The sequence below is a fragment of the Anabas testudineus genome, chromosome 18, assembly GCF_900324465.2.
Source record: "Anabas testudineus chromosome 18, fAnaTes1.2, whole genome shotgun sequence".
Classification (NCBI taxonomy): Eukaryota; Metazoa; Chordata; class Actinopteri; order Anabantiformes; family Anabantidae; genus Anabas; species Anabas testudineus.
This window is the reverse complement of record NC_046627.1, coordinates 3,190,470-3,207,415: the sequence shown is the minus strand read 5'-3', so window position 1 is coordinate 3,207,415 and position 16,946 is coordinate 3,190,470. Positions and strand designations below refer to the sequence as shown.

The 16,946-nt window shown below is 39.4% G+C and overlaps 2 protein-coding genes across 2 annotated transcripts; both read right to left on the bottom strand.

Annotated features, from left to right (window-relative positions):
• Nucleotides 1-531: 531 nt before the first annotated feature.
• LOC113168479 lies at nt 532-3,881 on the bottom strand. Its single transcript, XM_026369500.2, has 4 exons — nt 3,781-3,881; nt 1,578-1,940; nt 1,360-1,467; nt 532-1,270 (listed from the first exon to the last, which is right to left on the bottom strand). The coding sequence occupies exons 1-4, from the start codon at nt 3,857-3,859 to the stop codon at nt 1,158-1,160; spliced, it is 663 nt and encodes a 220-aa protein (XP_026225285.1). The 5' UTR covers nt 3,860-3,881; the 3' UTR covers nt 532-1,157.
• A 4,753-nt stretch (nt 3,882-8,634) lies between these two features.
• Nucleotides 8,635-14,339, bottom strand: LOC113168699 (G-protein coupled receptor GRL101-like). The gene is made up of 9 exons (XM_033326658.1): nt 14,254-14,339; nt 13,120-13,230; nt 12,841-12,855; nt 12,524-12,676; nt 12,144-12,254; nt 10,474-10,878; nt 9,840-10,172; nt 9,606-9,725; nt 8,635-9,516 (listed from the first exon to the last, which is right to left on the bottom strand). Exons 1-9 carry the CDS (start codon nt 14,321-14,323, stop codon nt 9,407-9,409), a joined length of 1,428 nt encoding a protein of 475 aa, XP_033182549.1. The 5' UTR covers nt 14,324-14,339; the 3' UTR covers nt 8,635-9,406.
• Nucleotides 14,340-16,946: the final 2,607 nt, after the last annotated feature.

Below are 16,946 nucleotides of genomic sequence, written 5' to 3'. Positions count from 1 at the left end.
AGGTCTTATGTCCTGTTTTAAAGTACTGAGAAGGTGTGTAATACTTAATTCAAGGAAATGTATTCAATACTTTGAGGAAACTCGTGCTCATGTTTGTATGGAAAAGGGAGAAATCTTAAAAATCTGGAGATGTTAGTTCTGGGGCTTCAGCACTGGGTCGACCCAAGTGTTAAATGGCACTTGATTGGTGGCGTCACACAGTACAGTTCAATGCTCCTCAGACACCAGGTATAACTTGAATCAACACAGGGGACACATGTCCAAAAATACAAGTCAAAAACACAATCATCTTCCTGAAATCAGAGACGGCTCCAAAAGGCCCAGTTAAGAGATTCGGAGGCAGATTCAGAGGTTTAGAGGAAAGCCAGAGATTCACAGCAAATAAAAGACATAGTTTGTTCAGGATCAGACATGTGTGGAACAGCCAGGAGTCAGTGACAGTAAAAACACACCAACAATAAAAGCAGAGGAATCACTTCTGAAAGAACAACAGACAATCTGGTAAAGAGAAGGAGAGTGTGGTGCTGCTTATAGAGGGGAAGGCACAGGTGAAAGTTATTAAACTGATTAGAAATAAAGTTATGGAGGTGAAGCAGGGACCAGACAGGAAATGACAAGAACTTTCAAAATAAAACAAAAAGCAGATGGTGTCCATGATACAATTTAATTTGCCAATAACTTAATGATGAACTTTTTTTACACTTTGAGTATTTTTGAACCACTGAGACAGGTACAGTAGATAGACAACAAACATGTTTACTTATTTGAGATTTAAATAAACGTACAAGCGTACAAACACGGGGCCCAGGCTACGTTTGAACAAAATGTAAAGTAGTTTACAAAACATGATGTTAAATTTCAGTGCAGTGTTGTCACTTTGATTGTTCATCGGAGAACCCCGAACTGTGTGTCGAGATGGGTTGAGAGTTTTAGCAGAGCAAACAATATATTCATTTTTATCCTAATGTATAAATGATTAAATGTAAAAGCAGTGATTAAATAAATAATAATACTTGTTAAGAATCTCACATAATAAGTCAACAAACCCCACTAACTGTGTTCCAGTAACCATCAAACAGTCTCACACAAAAAACAGAATGAAGAGTAGATAAGAAGAAAAACATAACACACAGAAAATGGTAATTTTACACTTGATCTCAGAAACGATGCTCAATGGTGAAATCATCCATGATATAATCATCTTGTTCGTCCAAGTCCTCCCCTCCTCGGTTGGACAGAGACATCGACATGGAAACAGTTTCATTGTTTCCTGCAGGATTATGAGATAATTTAGTCATCACATGGTTTTAATTCAACCTGGAGACCTGGACAGAGAGTCAGTGACTGATTCAGAGTTACCTGTGGGTTTGCATTGATATAAAGACACCATGAGGAGAGTGGAGATGAAGAACAGACAGAACACCACCAGGTGGAGGAGGATTCTCACCACAGACAGATTTAGATCAGCTGGAGTTTGGAGACAAAGAAATCAAACTCACCTGGTTAGATAATGATTAAAATGTGTATGTAGCACCATGTCCACACACACACACACACACACACAAACCCCAACTCACCTGGTAGACGAACATCCAGGTGGATGATGCTGATGAACTCAGGTCTCCTGGGTTGATAATAGGCATGACACTCATATGTTCCAGTATCAGAAAAGTTCACGTTTCTCAGAATCAAAGACATTTTACCATCCCACATCTCCCTTTCCTTCAGCTCTACTCGGTTCTTAAAAGATACATGTGGATCATCTAGATGATAGTGACCACCATAGATTTGAAAAAAGTCAGGAACAGGTGGGAAGAAAAATATATTTTCTGGATCCAGGTCAGGTCTGATCCACTTAACAGCATAGAAACGACGTTCCCTGGAATCTTCACATGGCAGAGTGACAGTCTCACCAGGTTCTGCTGTGATGGTTATTGACACTGAAGGAGATAAGAGAAAAACAGATCAGAGAGGTTAAACGGTCTAAGTAAAATTTCAGACTTATTTAGGGTGGCTGATTGCTCAGTGCAGATAAAGTCATTATAGTTGGTAATTTTTACCTTTATATAGACGCTGATGATAACTGGCTCATCACTGTATTTAATTCAGATCATTAATTCAGACTCCATTAGTTTTACTCCTTAAATGTAACTGTTTTAGTCACACCCTCAATTTGTTTTGACATATGGATTGAAAACTCAACGTTTAATAGTTTCCCCGCCTTTTTTTTATCTGACCATTTGAAAATTGCACTACAGCAGATGAATTAAAAAAAAAATACTATTCATAAACTTCACTCACTTAAAAGTAGATTATCTGTCTCTGCATCATACTGAAAAAAAGGCAGGAAATGAGGATATGACCTGGAATGGAGGTGACTATCCACTAATTTAGAAAGACCTCCTCCTGTAAAAGCTACTGTAGGTATATTCATCAATGGAACCAGATAAAATAAATCAATTAGTTAACCTGGTGGAACCTGGAGTTATTTTTTTTTTCAGGTTAGGTTCCTGATAACCCTAGCCCTGAACTACTTACATGGTGGAAGGGAATTTATAGCCATAAGGAATTGAAAAACGTTGTTTATCAAGCAAGGATGTGTCTTATTTTATTTAATACTTCCTCAACTAAGAGGCCCTCCACCACAGAGGGACAACAATCAGGAACACACATTCAATACTACCTCTGAATGGATAAACAACTATGGTTCAAATTAAGGGTTTGAAGTGGTCAGTGTTTGGACTTAAATCAGATTGTGATGCTGCAGCTTGACCTTATAACCTACATACTCCAAAACCCTCCAGTATATGTATGTCATTTCTTTAAAGAAGAGTGGGCCACAATTCCGCCAGAGCTGTGAAAAACTCTTTGCCAGTTATCACAAACACTTGATTGCAGTTGTTGCCATCAAAGGAGCCTTTTCACGCAGGACAAGGCAGGTTTTGAACGCTTAATAAATAAAATCATCATTTTAAAACTGCATTGTGTAAACTTGGGATCTAATGTTAAACATTAGACGCTTGAATGTCTGCTTTCACCTGCCAGTTGGGGCCTAATTATAATTTATTCAAAGATTGAAATAGATTTGAAGAAGACTACGACTACTAAGACTAAGACTAAGTTGGAGTAAGACTGAAGTCTGGTTCGGTAACAATAGACAACTGGTTGGTCTCTGTTGCTAAAAACACTCACCACCTAATTCTGCTGCCTTCATCCAATCATCTGCATGTTGTAGCAGTTCTTTGTAATCTTCCTGCTTCTAATCGAGCAAACTGTCTAATTACTCAAAAAAAGCTGACTGTAACTGCAGAAAAAACAACTGATGTGTTCATGTTTCTGTTCAGCGAGGTTGTGGCACTGAGGTACACAAACCATGACAGCTGATCCAATTAATTTGTCATAGAAAACACCAGCATCAAACCAAAACAAATGTAACCACATAAGCATTAACACAGGAAAAGATGAAGTTAGTGGTGATAAAATAAGAATCGGAACTGACGAAGATATTTATAGCTGCTTCTGCTACAGAGAGTCTGACCAGCTTCTGACTCAAAGACACTACGTTTCATGACTGTGTTTAATTCACTTACATATTGTGTCATCACTTATTTCTTGCAACAGTACATTTAGTAATTCAGTACATATAATATTTAACACTGAAACACTTCCTCTCTTGAATTATAAGCAGCAACTGGTCTGTTCTAGTCAGATAAATAACTCTAAAACTCTAAAACCACATAGATCATAGCTGCTGTCTGAGTACATGTAGACAAACTTTACCTTCATCCGCTGATGGAGCTAAGATCCATAAACATGAGAGAAAAGCCACATATGACACAGATGTTAATTTTAAAGCCATGGGAGCAGACAGTTGATGCTGACTGAGCAGGAAACAGAAGTATTCTTCCTTTTCTTAAACCTCTGACTTAATTGCACTGTGGTCCTGCCCACATCCGGCTTTAGAGGAAGTAGTGCCTCAAACAATAACCTTGAAAAATACTGACATGAAACAAAACAGTAACATGAATCCCTTCAAGTATGTCCTGACCTCAGCGAAGCTTTATGCCACCAGTCATCGATGTTTAGCTGCACTTTCTACATACTCATTCAAGCTGCAGTACCGGCTGGTCGGTACAACTTCGAAACTGATTCCCTATCAAGACGATCGGGGGGAGAAGTGCCTGAAGAGGATCATCCTTGTAAGTAGTTGGAGCTGGTTCAACATCTGACCAAGCAACTGTGCAAGCCTGGCGATGCAGACGAGATCTTTACTGATATTGTGGACGCTATCTGCCAGAGCTGCCTGGTGAGAGCAAATCTCCAATCCGACCCTCCTCACTCTCAAATTACCCTGATTGAGTCCTTAACAGCCAGTATCAAAGCTATCCCAGACAGTTTCCATGACAAAGAATTTCGTAGACTTCCGGTCATCCCATCTCTGTCCCATGATGAAAAAGCAGACCAACAAGCTGACCCTGCTATCCGTGAGGTCATCCATCAGCTTGAGACTGGTGAAAAGGTTCCTCCTACGGCTCGAGAGGAGCTAACAGAGCTGCCTTTGCTGTTGCGGGAGTGGAACCGGCTGGAGTTAGAGGACGGCGTGTTGTATAGAAGGAGGCAGGAGGAAGACCATCTCACTCTCCAATTAGTTCTTCCTCCCAATCTACGCCTGACAGTCCTGAAAGCCCTTCATCATGAAATTGGGCATAGAGTGCACTCTGGACCTTGTGTGCCAGCGATTCTTCTGGCCAAAGATGGCAGCAGATGTGAAACAGACCGTTAAAACTTGTAGCCCGTGTGTCAGACGTAAGGCCCTGGCAGAGAAGGCCGCTCCATTGGTCAACATCCAAACTTATCGTCAACTTGACCTTGTGTGTTTGGACTTTTTATCACTGGAACCTGACATTCTTGTTCTTACTGATCACTTCACCAGGTTTGCAGCTGCTATACCCACTCCCAACCAGAAAACTAAGACTGTTGCTAAGTGTCTCTAGAATGGGTTTATGGTCTACTATGGCATTCCAGAGCGCTTGCACTCAGACCAGGGGCCAGAGTTTGAGTCAAAAGTGATCAAGGAACTCTGCGAGGTAACAGGAATCAAGAGGACTCAAAACTACTCCCTATCATCCACGGGGAAATCCAGTTAAGCGCTTCAATCGGACCCTCCTGAGCATGCTGGGAACTTTGGAATCCAAGCAAAAAGCTTAATGGCGAGGGTTCGTGAAACCTCTTGTACACGCCAACAACTGTACAGAAAATGAGGCCACAGGGTTCACTCTTTATGAACTCCTTTTTAGTCAATCACCAAGGCTTCCAGTTGACTTGGCTTTTCAATTCAATTCAATTCAATTTTATTTGTAGAGCGCTTTTTACAATTGACATTGTCACAAAGCAGCTTTACACAACCAAAGAACAGTACATGAACAGTGAATGTGTATGAATCATAATAATGAGATTGTCCCTGATGAGCAAGCCGAGGGCGACAGTGGCAAGGTAAACTCCCTGAGAAGGCAACAGGAAGAAACCTTGAGAGGAACCAGACTCAACAGGGAACCCATCCTCATATGGGTGATTACATGCTGTGTAGGCAGCAGTCCAGTATAACAGTTAATGTCTTTTAAGTTAATATGGAGTCCAGCTAGTTATTGCAGGCAGACTTGTTCCATTCCTGGACTATCGAGCTTTTGGCTTACCAGTTCAAGATCCTCCATCTGTCTCCTACTCAGAGTATGTCAGGGACCTGCGATCTCATCTTGAGGAGAGCTATTAGCCGGCTATAAGGAATGCACTCAAGTCGGCTGAAAAAAAACAGCCACCAGTCACATTCGCTGTGGCAGGATCCTGTCGACCTGAGCCATTACTTGTGTCTAGAGATACCAGGGAGTACATTCTATCATCTCCATGTGGCACTGACTCCGATCCATTGCCAATAACAGCTCCCGCACCTGTGTTACCACCTGACCATCGCTTGCTTGAGGTCCAAGGATCTGTGTCTCTGTCCGAGGGAGGAGATACGTCCACGACGGCAACGAGTCAGAGGAAACCTTCGAAGAGCTTGGGATGGAAGCAAATCCTGGAACTGTGGAACTGTTCTTGCCAATGTGTCTGAGAACTTACCTGAGGCTGAGGCTGGAGATCTGGAGCCTGACCGATCTGAGTCATCAGTACGTGCTACAAATCCTGGTTCTGTTGACATGCCTGCTGGTCCCTCAGACGCTCTACTCGGCAGTGTCAACCACCAAGCCGACTGCAATATTCAGTATTGGGTAACCCATTAATTTCGGTTTTCCAGGCTGTGTTTAAAGGCCTATCTGATACCTACACTAAGGTTCTCAGTCGTGCACCTGCAGAGTGCACAGTTACCCCGAACCTGTAGTTATGCATGCAACAGGGATGTACATAAACTAAAAGAGGGGAGGGTGTAACCCAGCCGTTTCTAGGCTATCCTAGTTCAGCCGTCTAAAATCTCGCAAGGTTTCTCACGGGATTTGCCACGAGACTTCGCAGGAACTTGCGGCTATTTAAATATGTCGGCGCTTCATTGTTAGGGGTGGAGTAAGAAAGTTTGGAGCTGCTGCAGTTGTAGATGTCTCAGGCCATTTGCAAACATACCTTGTTTGTGCTGTATGAGGTATATTACAACCGGGAACTGGCCAGGTTTCTTATCCTAGCCCAGGAATCTTTTCTTTCTATGATATGGCGATGTTCCACTAGGCCTTGGGCCGAAAGAACCAGCCCAGGAGAGCTGACAGCCCTACAGGCGCTGTTGCCTTCTCTCCCAATTGCGTACCAAGTCCTCCTGAGGCCTATGCAGTCTCTGTGCCATGGACTTTTGCCCTGGTGGGCTTATGGACTGATTATTTTATTGGAGTTTATTGTCTTTCCTTTGTAAATACTGTAAATATCAATACATTCATCTATATGCACTCTACTTCTGTTTCTGTGCGTGTTTCAAATCACGATCTAGCTAAATCGGCGGAAAACGAGGAGGTTCTTCCTGAACTAAAATTAAACTAAGCCAATGTGCAAATCCAAACCAGTAATGTGTCACTCTGCCTCAGTACTTTCACACTTCCTCACTCTGGTAGCTGGTGAGGTTTATCACCAGCTACATGTCATGATAATGGTGATATTATTCATGGAATGTGAAAATGTTTCTGTATTTTGTACAGTTGGTTAAAATTACATCAACTTTTATATACAAATACACATCTCTGCAACTACTCAGTATCCTATTTCTGATAAATACCCTCCCCCTAAAAAAAAAAAACAAACAGCATGTATTTAACTCAGCTACCTCCCTTTCACTATTGCAGACATTCTTCTATGATGGATCACTCCTGGTACTCACCTCCACCCACTCCATCCTGCCTGTATCTCTACTTCACTTCTCTAACACACTCCCCCATGACATTGAACAGCTGACCCTAAGTATTTAACCTCATCCACCTTCTCCACCTTCTTTCTCATTTACACACATGTACTTCTTCCTGCTCCTCTTTTCATCTTCTCTGCAGTGTGCAGCTCCATCTCTTCAGGCTAATTACAGACCCTAAAAATAACAATGTCATCTTCCTTTGTTCTTACCACAGACCTAACACCTGTCATCCTGTCCTCCTACATATCCTATTGCTGCTCACTGACTGACTTACTGTCATCTCTGTTGTCAGTGTAGCCTCCACTACTCTTTCTATTTTTCACCATCAAAGTTATCTTACAAACAACCATCCTATTCTGTCTAGCTAAACTATCCACTGTCACCACATTACAGTCTGTATTTTCTAGAAGTGCTCTATCAATTTTCTGCATAAAACACAGTCTACCTGTGTACATCTTCCCACAATCTTACACATCATCTATACGTCTGTGCTCCTCTTTCTTTAATTTTCGATTCACCTGCCATATCAATGTCAACTCTTTTTGCTAAATCTGTCTGCCCCTCCCTATTCCTTTACTCGACACATCACCTCCCCATCGCCTCCTCATCACCTCTGTTCCCCTCACCAACATGTCCATTGAAGTCCACTCCAATAACCACTCTTTCTTCCTTCGGTACACCCTCCACCATTTTTCAACTCGAGAAATGTTCTTTTTGCTATTTCATATCCTACTTTCAGGGCATATGTGCTGATAGCATTTATTATGACCCTTTTAATTTCCAGCTTCACACTAATCATGTTATGAGATGAGTTCTTTGTTTCCATTACACCTGTACTTTTATTTTAGTCAGTCAGTCTCTTGTAGTTATAGCAATGTGCTGTGTAAAGGCAGACGGTCACGAAGTCTGTTAGAAAGTTACTGTTGCACTGCTTTTTATTAATTTATTGTACTTTAATTGTTGTTACTTTATTTTTAAATGGGAGATTTTTGATTAAACTGTTCTAGATAAAATATTATCTAAACAGAAACTAAAGTTAGACTACTGCTGTTTACTGTTGGTCTTCATTCAGTATGTACAGTACTGCCATCTGTCTGTAGACATGTTCCATTGTTTCATTGAGAAGCTGAAACTCACCTGTGGCCTGGATATGACCAGCAGGTGGGAGCACATTAACACAACATAAGTAAGAGAAGTAGTTTTCTGTTTTTATTATGATGTTGATTTTGATTCAATTGTTGTTGAAGAGCTACATATTAACAGACAGGAAATGACAATGAACTTTCAAAATAAAACAAAAAGCAAATGTGTCTATAATACAATTTAATCTACCAATAACCTAATGATGAACCTTTTTTACACTGTGAGTATTTTTAAACCACTGAGTGACAGATACAGGAGATAGACGACAAACAAGTTCACTTATTCCCATAGTGAGAATTAAAAATGTAAAGTAGAACATAAAGTTACATAAGGTTAAATTTAAGTTGTTCATCACATGTTACAATTTCTCAGTCATAAAAACCTGGAGAAGTTGGGACATGTTAGGAAAAATATAAATAAAAAAGAGAAAGAATTAGCAAATATTTTTATTTTACTTTGACTGTAAATAGTATGAATACAACACATCACATGTTGACACTGAGAAATGTTCACACAGATCAAGCTAATCAACAAAATATAGAAGGTTTGTTAAACTCAGTGTTTGGATTTCAAAATTTTTTTGAGAAATATCAATACATTTATTTATTGTAATGTACAAATGATCAAATGGAAAAGCAGTGATTAAATGAATAATATTTGTTAAGAATCACACATAACCTAACAATAGTATTTATAGTGTTGATGTATCAGGTTTAGAAATTCATTGATGGTTAAATTTATTCTACAAGTCAACAAACCCCACTAACTGTGTTCCAGTAACCATCAAACCATCAACCATCTCACACACAGACACACACAAAAAAAAACAGAATGAAGAGTAGATAAGATGAAAAACATAACAGACAGAAAATTGTCATTTTTCACTTAATGATGCTCAATGGTGACATCATCCATGATATAATCATTTTGTTCGTTCAAGTCCTCCCCACCTCGGTTGGACAGAGACATCGTCATGGAAACAGGCTGATTGTTTCCTGCAGGATTATGAGATAATTTAGTCATCACATGGTTTTAATTCAACCTGGAGACCTGGACAGAGAGTCAGTGACTGATTCAGAGTTACCTGTGGGTTTGCATTGATATAAAGACACCATGAGGAGAGTGGAGATGAAGAACAGACAGAACACCACCAGGTGGAGGAGGATTCTCACCACAGACAGATTTAGATCAGCTGGAGTTTGGACTTTGGAGGCAAAGAAATCAAACACACCTGGTTAGATAATGACTAAAATCAGAGTAGAGTGAAAGTTATCCTGTTAGCCTGTTAGCTAGAGAAAAAGACACTGAGGAAACTTACCTGAGTTAACATCCAGGTGAACGATGCTCAGTCTGTGTTTTGCTTCTTTCTGGACAACATGACACTCAAATGTCCCAGTGTCCTTAACAGTCACATCCTGCAGAATCACTGACACGTCTCCATCCTTCATGTCATGGTCCTTCAGCTCCACCCGGTCCACATAAGATGGATGCTGCTGTTCTGGAACTAACCAGCTGTCCTGGTACAAAAAGATGTCTTCTGGCTCCAGGTCAGGTCTGATCCACTTTACAGTGCTGACAGTGGTGTTGTGTGTGAGAGCTCGACATGGCAGAGTGACAGTGTCTCCAGGTTCAGCTGTGAGGTTTATCTGGACTGAGGTACAACAGGTTGTGCAGACTTTCAGGTACTTCAAAGATAAAACAAGTTTCACTCCTGATGACATCAACAGCCAAACTCTAAGTAATTATGGTGAGTAGCCTGGCTACATTTTTAATGAATGAAAACTATTTGAATAATTATGTTGTCTTGGGTCTACAAAGTCTCATTAACACCAACATCTGATCTGTGATGTTTCACTCACCAGGAAGCAGCTTCAACTCTGATCCACACACACACACACACACACACACACACACACACACACACACACACACACACACACACACTAACTCACCTAATGGACGAACATCCAGGTGGATGATCCTGATAAACCAAGATGTGTACAGAGAATCAATGTGGATGAACTGAGAACTGACACGTCGTGATCTGTGTCCTGACACACGACACTCATATGTTCCAGTGTCATTAACTGTCACATTTCTCAAGATCAAAGACATGTCTCCATCCGTCATCTCACTGTCCTTCAGCTGCACTCGGTTCTTAAAGGATTCATGCTGATGCTCTAAATTATAGTCATCTTCAATATCCATGAAGATATAGTGTGGGTCAGTTGGGGAGAAAACTATATTTGTTTGATTCAGGTCAGGTCTGATCCACTTTACGTTAAAAATCATGGTGTGAGGCTGTTCACATGGCAGAGTGACAGTCTCACCAGGTTCTGCTGTGATGGTTATCTGGGCTGAAGGAGAGAAGAAAATGAGATCAGAGAGGTTAAAGGTCCCAAGTAAGACTCCTGACTAAGGTTTCAGACTTTCTGATTTAGTTCTTAGTACAGATAAACTCATCATAGTGGGTAAGTTTAACTTTCATGTAGATTCTGATACTAAGTTCCTCAACACTGCATTTAATCCACTGTCATACTCCATTGGTTTTAGTCAAAGTGTAACTAAACCACTCACTGTTTTAATCACACCCTCAATGTGTTTTGACATACTCTGTTGAAGTTGAACAGTTTTTTAACCCAAATCTTTTTTTTTTTTTTTTTGACATTTAAAACTTCCATTAAATTAGATGATTCTCAGAAAATAATGTTTCCAAATTTAAATCAGATCATTCATTGTATTATTAATTACACTGCTTTGTACCAACACAGTGGAGGGCAGTCACCAAAACTGACTAGCTTATAAGTAGATTATCTGTTTAATAATGCTATTTATGGTACTTGCTACTTTTATCCTTTTGGAAAAGTAGGCAATTAATCAGAGGAAGCACCATGGTACAATTCACAAATCTATAGCTTAAAGCAGAAAAGATGGAAAGAAGGTGACTATCCTAATTTAGAAAGACGTCCTCCTGTAACAGCTACTGTACTGTAGGTATATTCATCAATGGAACCAGATCAAATGAATCAATTAGTTAAAGTGCAGACCTCCAGTATTACTTTGAGGAACCTGGAGTTATTTTTTTAGGTTATGTCCTTTAACTCTCACATAAGACAAACACCAAGCCTGGTTCTGCTGGAGGTTTATTCCAGTAAAGGGAGTTTTTACGTTTTAAATTAAAGTTCAGCAGCTCTACAGTCAGTCTCATAGATATATTCACAAATTCCAATATGACACTATAATATTATTATTGTTATATTATTATTATATAGCACTATGCTGTCAATCATTTATTGTTGTCTCTGTCTAAAGCATCAAACAGGTTTTTAGGCTTTGGACTGAAACTGACTGTCATTACAGTTCTAGTAAAAGTTGTAGTAAATGTTTGAGTTAAATGATTGACAACCTGAATGTTGTCACAATGTTCACAGAATAAGTTATAATAAGAATTAATACAACTCTGAGATCCTGACTCAGTGATTTCTTTCTAGAACAAAAACAAATATGTAAACATTCAAAAAATCCAATCAATCATAATAAGTTATACAAAAGTGACCAAAAAATAATTGCAGTATAATTGAACACCACATAAATTATTTTTATGCTTTTCACGGTTACTCACAGCAGTTGAGCTCATCACTCTTGTCCAGACAGTCATGGCTTCCATCACACAGATAGCTTTTGGGTACACAGAGACCGTCACCACAACGATGTTGAAAAGTCAGATTACACACTGAAAACACAATGTTTGTCAAAATCACATAAATCCTTACTGATCTCAAATAGGGGAAACTAAAGTGTTGCAATCACAGGTAAAACATTTAAAACCTTTAGTCTAACCAGTACAGATATTGTGATGTTTCTTGTGTCCTCTAAAGCTGTTCAATGAGTCTGTGTCATAGAAGCCGTAAACAGGACCTCTCTACAGTATATTGTTTTGGTAAATTATATAAAAACTCAATCTCCACACACTGTATTTTTGCATTCTCTAAAGTAACTTACAGCAGTTGAACTCATCACTCCTGTCCATACAGTCATAGTCTCCATCACACAGATAGCTTTTGGGTACACAGCCACCTTCTCCACATCGATGTACATCAGCCATGTCACACACTGAATCCTGATTCCAATTCATCCAATCACTTGTCTGCAGTGCTTTGTTCAATAATTGTTGGTCACAAGTTACATTAATGTCAACTCTTTATTTAAGTATGTTTTTAAGAATATTTCTACTGATAATATCTAAGAAATGTGCTGTATTTGTAATAATGACATGTTACAGTGTTAAATGTAAAAAATGACTCAGAATAACCTCTTACTTTCAGATCCCAGAGCTTCAGATCAATAAACATGTGAAAAAAACAAAAATGATGGTGAGGAAACAGTTGTTGTCAGTCATATATTAACGTGTATAAGTCTGATTGGAAAAGTGACATGAAGACTGGAATACAGTATTTTAATAAAATTCAAAAACTATCAAACATTATATGAAACTTTACTGCTGATAATTCCCAATGGAGGCTTTACAAATCTAAAAAATAATCACAGTACAAATTAACTCCACACATTATGTTGTTGCATTCTGTAAATTTACTCACTGCAGTTGAACTCATCACTCCTGTCTCGACAGTCATCGTCTCCATCACACAGAAAGTGTTTAGGTACACATTGACCATCGCCACAACGATGTTCAGAAAAATTGTCACACGCTGAAAATATCTTGTTTGTTAAAATCCCATGAATCTTTACTGATCTCAAATAGAAAGTATTGCAATTGCAGGAAAAAGATTGAAAACTTTTAGTTTAACCAGTACAGATACTGATGATAAGTGTTTCTGTTTCTCCTCCAGCAAACCGTTGTCTGATTACTTAAAACAAGCTGACTAACTGTATTCATGACCACGATTAACATCATGTATGACAACTGTGCTTGAGTTTCAATGTGGTGTAAATGCTGCTTCTCTGATAGTGTACATGGTGGAGTCTCCAGGAGAAATCAGCTGGTCTCACACTTAAACATCAGTACAACTTCACCATGAGAGAGAGAACTGTAGACAAAACCTTTTATTTGTACTTCACCTAAAACTCATGGGTATAAAATATCACTTAAGAAATGTAAATGTTGCTTTAATAGGTGATTTAATTCACAAGAAACAACCAATTTCCTCATGTATTTCTTACACAAAGAACCATGAAACGCAAGAGACGTTATAAGAAGAAATAAGAACGGGAACTGACAAAGATATTTATAGCTGCTACTTCTACAGAGCTGATCAGAGTCTGACCAGCTTCTCAGTCCTCTACATTTCTCTCTCACCACAACCTGCAGCTGTTGTAGCTAAGAACACACATTTAAAAACTAGCAGGTTAAAATCTGTGGGAAACAAGCAACTGATAATAAAACACTTTCACATTTTCCACTGTCACTCTATTTAATTGGTGTGTTCAATAAAGAAATGAAATATATTGACTTTGTTTTATTCACTTAAGTACTACATTTGTTAATATGTGGGATTTTGGTGAAGGTAAACCAGGAAATTAGAAATAAAGTCATCACTTTTCATGCAACAGTACATTTAGTAATTCAGTACATATAAGATTTAACACTGACACTAACACTTCCTCTGTTGAATATTTAGCAGCAACTGGTCTGTATGACTGAGATTCTAAGGAGGTCTAAAACCTTTGTAGCACATAAAGCTGCTGTCTGAGTACATGCAGACATACTTTACCTTGATCTGCTGCTGGACCGAAGATCCACAAACATGTAAAGAAAGTCACATATGACGCAGATAAAGCCATGAGAACAAACAGTTGATGCAGGAACCACAAGTGTCCTTCCTTTTCTTATAGCGCTGACTTTATTTCACAGTGGACCTGCCCACATACTGCTTTACAGGAAGGAGGGCCTCAAGCAGTCAGTCACAACACTACATAAATAAATAATAGTAAATATGCATATTCATAGCTAATTATGTTGATACTTTATTAATCCTCTTAACTAAAGGAAATTCTTTCTTGTCGAACCATCAACCCTGGGGTTTGTAGACGACTGCCCTACCAACTCTGCCATAGTTGTTTTTTGCATCTGTTGGAAAAAAGCCACCTGCATTGAATATTATCATATCCTACAGATATGAGAGCGTGTTGTAAACCCACTCCTCAATTTTCTAGTAAACTCTGTGACATAATGCACTCAACCTTTGTTATAACATTTACACCTGGTTAGGTTTAGGTACAAAAACGTGTAGGTTAACTTTGAGAGAGATTGGGTTAAAGTACCAAACAAGTTACTTCTGTCATACTACAACAACAAGAGAGAGAGAGTCAGTCCATGTATGGGCATAGCAGGAAGTGGTTGAGGAGCAGAGGCATGAGTTTGACCAGGTGAGAGAGAGAACAAGCAGGAATCTTGATAACTGAAGCATAACTACTAACAATAACACTAGATAACAAACAGCTGAATCGGCTGAAAAGGCAGGTTCAAGGAGGTTCTGACGGAATAACTCAAATAAGCCCATGTGCAGATCCAAACCAGTAATGTGTCACTCTGCCTCAGCTCTTTCTCACTTCCCTACTCTGGTGGCTGGTGAGGTTCATTAGCAGCTAAAGGTCATGATGATGGTGATATTATATATGCAGTGTAAAAATGTCTACATATTTTGTTGCAAGTATTGAAATGTGTTAACTTTTTTTATAGAAATGCACGTCTCTGAAACCGCTCAGTATCCTATATCTGATAAATAGCCTCCTTCACAACAAAGGTGTGAATGAAAACAAAAAAACAAAACAAAAACTGTAACATGTCTCCTTAGTAAATCTCTTTGTAATGCTAAATGAAAGGTTTCTACCACTGTAAAATATCTTTATGTGGACTTGTAAACCTCTTCCCACCTTTGTTGTCCTGAGCTCCTCTCCTCTCTCCTTTCTCCTCTATCCATTCAAATTCTACCATTTCATGTCATTAACTTTGTGTCTTCTCTCTCTTTTAGTTGTGTTTCCTCCTCTCTGTCTCCTCCTCTCTGTACTTTTCTGCAGGTATCCTCGGCCTGGAGCTGTACATCTCCAGAATCCAGTTCACCTGCCCAATGTTCTTGCTGTTTATTGTTGTTCTTTTTTGTTGCCTGCTGTTCTTTTCTCTCTTCTCTTTCCACTCACCCCAACCGGTCGAGGCAGATGGCCGCCCACTATGAGCCTGGTTCTGCTGGAGGTTTCTTCCTTTAAAGCAGTGCTTCTCAAATAGTGGGGCTCATCCCCCTGGGGGGGTCGAAGTGATACCAGGGGGGCGTGTGTGACCCCAGGAACATGCTTCTTATTGCCACAGGAAGTAGGGTTTTTGCACTGAACAAGCGCACACAGCACGGAGCAGGAGATGTGACATGCAGTGAACAAACACTTAAGAGACACCAGGATCTGCTTTGTTGTAAATATGTCAGAGACAGAATCACAGCTGAAGACCTAATCAAAATGCTGGACTGCTTCCTGACTGACAATGGGCTAAAGTGTGAGAACTGCATTCAAAACGACTTCAGGCACTCGTCAAGAAGGCCTCACCTAATGCTGAGTGGACACACTGTGCTATACACAGAGAATAACTGGCATCAAGACACATTTCCTCTGAATTAAGTGAGGTCACGACTGACACTGTCAGTGCAGTCAATTTTATAACGACCAGGCCACTGAAAACAAGAGTCTAGGCGTAACAGAAAATAATTGGGAAGCATTGCTCTAAAGGGAGTTTTTCCTCTCCACTGTTGCCCAAAGCTTGCTCAAAAGGGATTGTTGGGTTTTCTATATATTTTTTCCTTAAACCCTAAACACTGTCAAGTGCCTTGAGATGACTTCTGTTGTGATTTGGCGTTATACAAATAAAAGTGAATTTACAGCCAAGAAAAGACATAGTTGGTTCAGGTAGACAAGTGAGAAAAAAGCAGGAGTCAGAGTCAGCAAACATACACAAACAATAAAAGCAGGAGAGTCACTTCTGAAAGAAGAACAGACAATCTGGTAAAGAGAAGGAGAGTGTGGTGCTGCTTATAGAGGGGAAGGCACAGGTAAAAGTAATTAGACTGATTAGAAATAAAGTTATGGAGTTGAAGCAGGGAAAAGACAGGAAATGACAGGAACTTTCAAAGTAAAACAAGAACAAGACTGTATCCATTATACAATTTAATCTACCAATAACTTGATGATGAACTTATAAAATTACTCCTGAGTGACGGAGACAGTGGATAAACGACAATAGTATTTATGGTGTTGATGTGTCAGGTTTAGAAATTCATTGGTGGTTAAATTTATACTACAAGTCAACAAACCCCACTAACTGTGTTCCAGTAACCATCAAACAGTCTCACACAAAAAACAGAATGAAGAGTAGATAAGAAGAAAAACATAACACACAGAAAATGGACATTTTACACTTGAT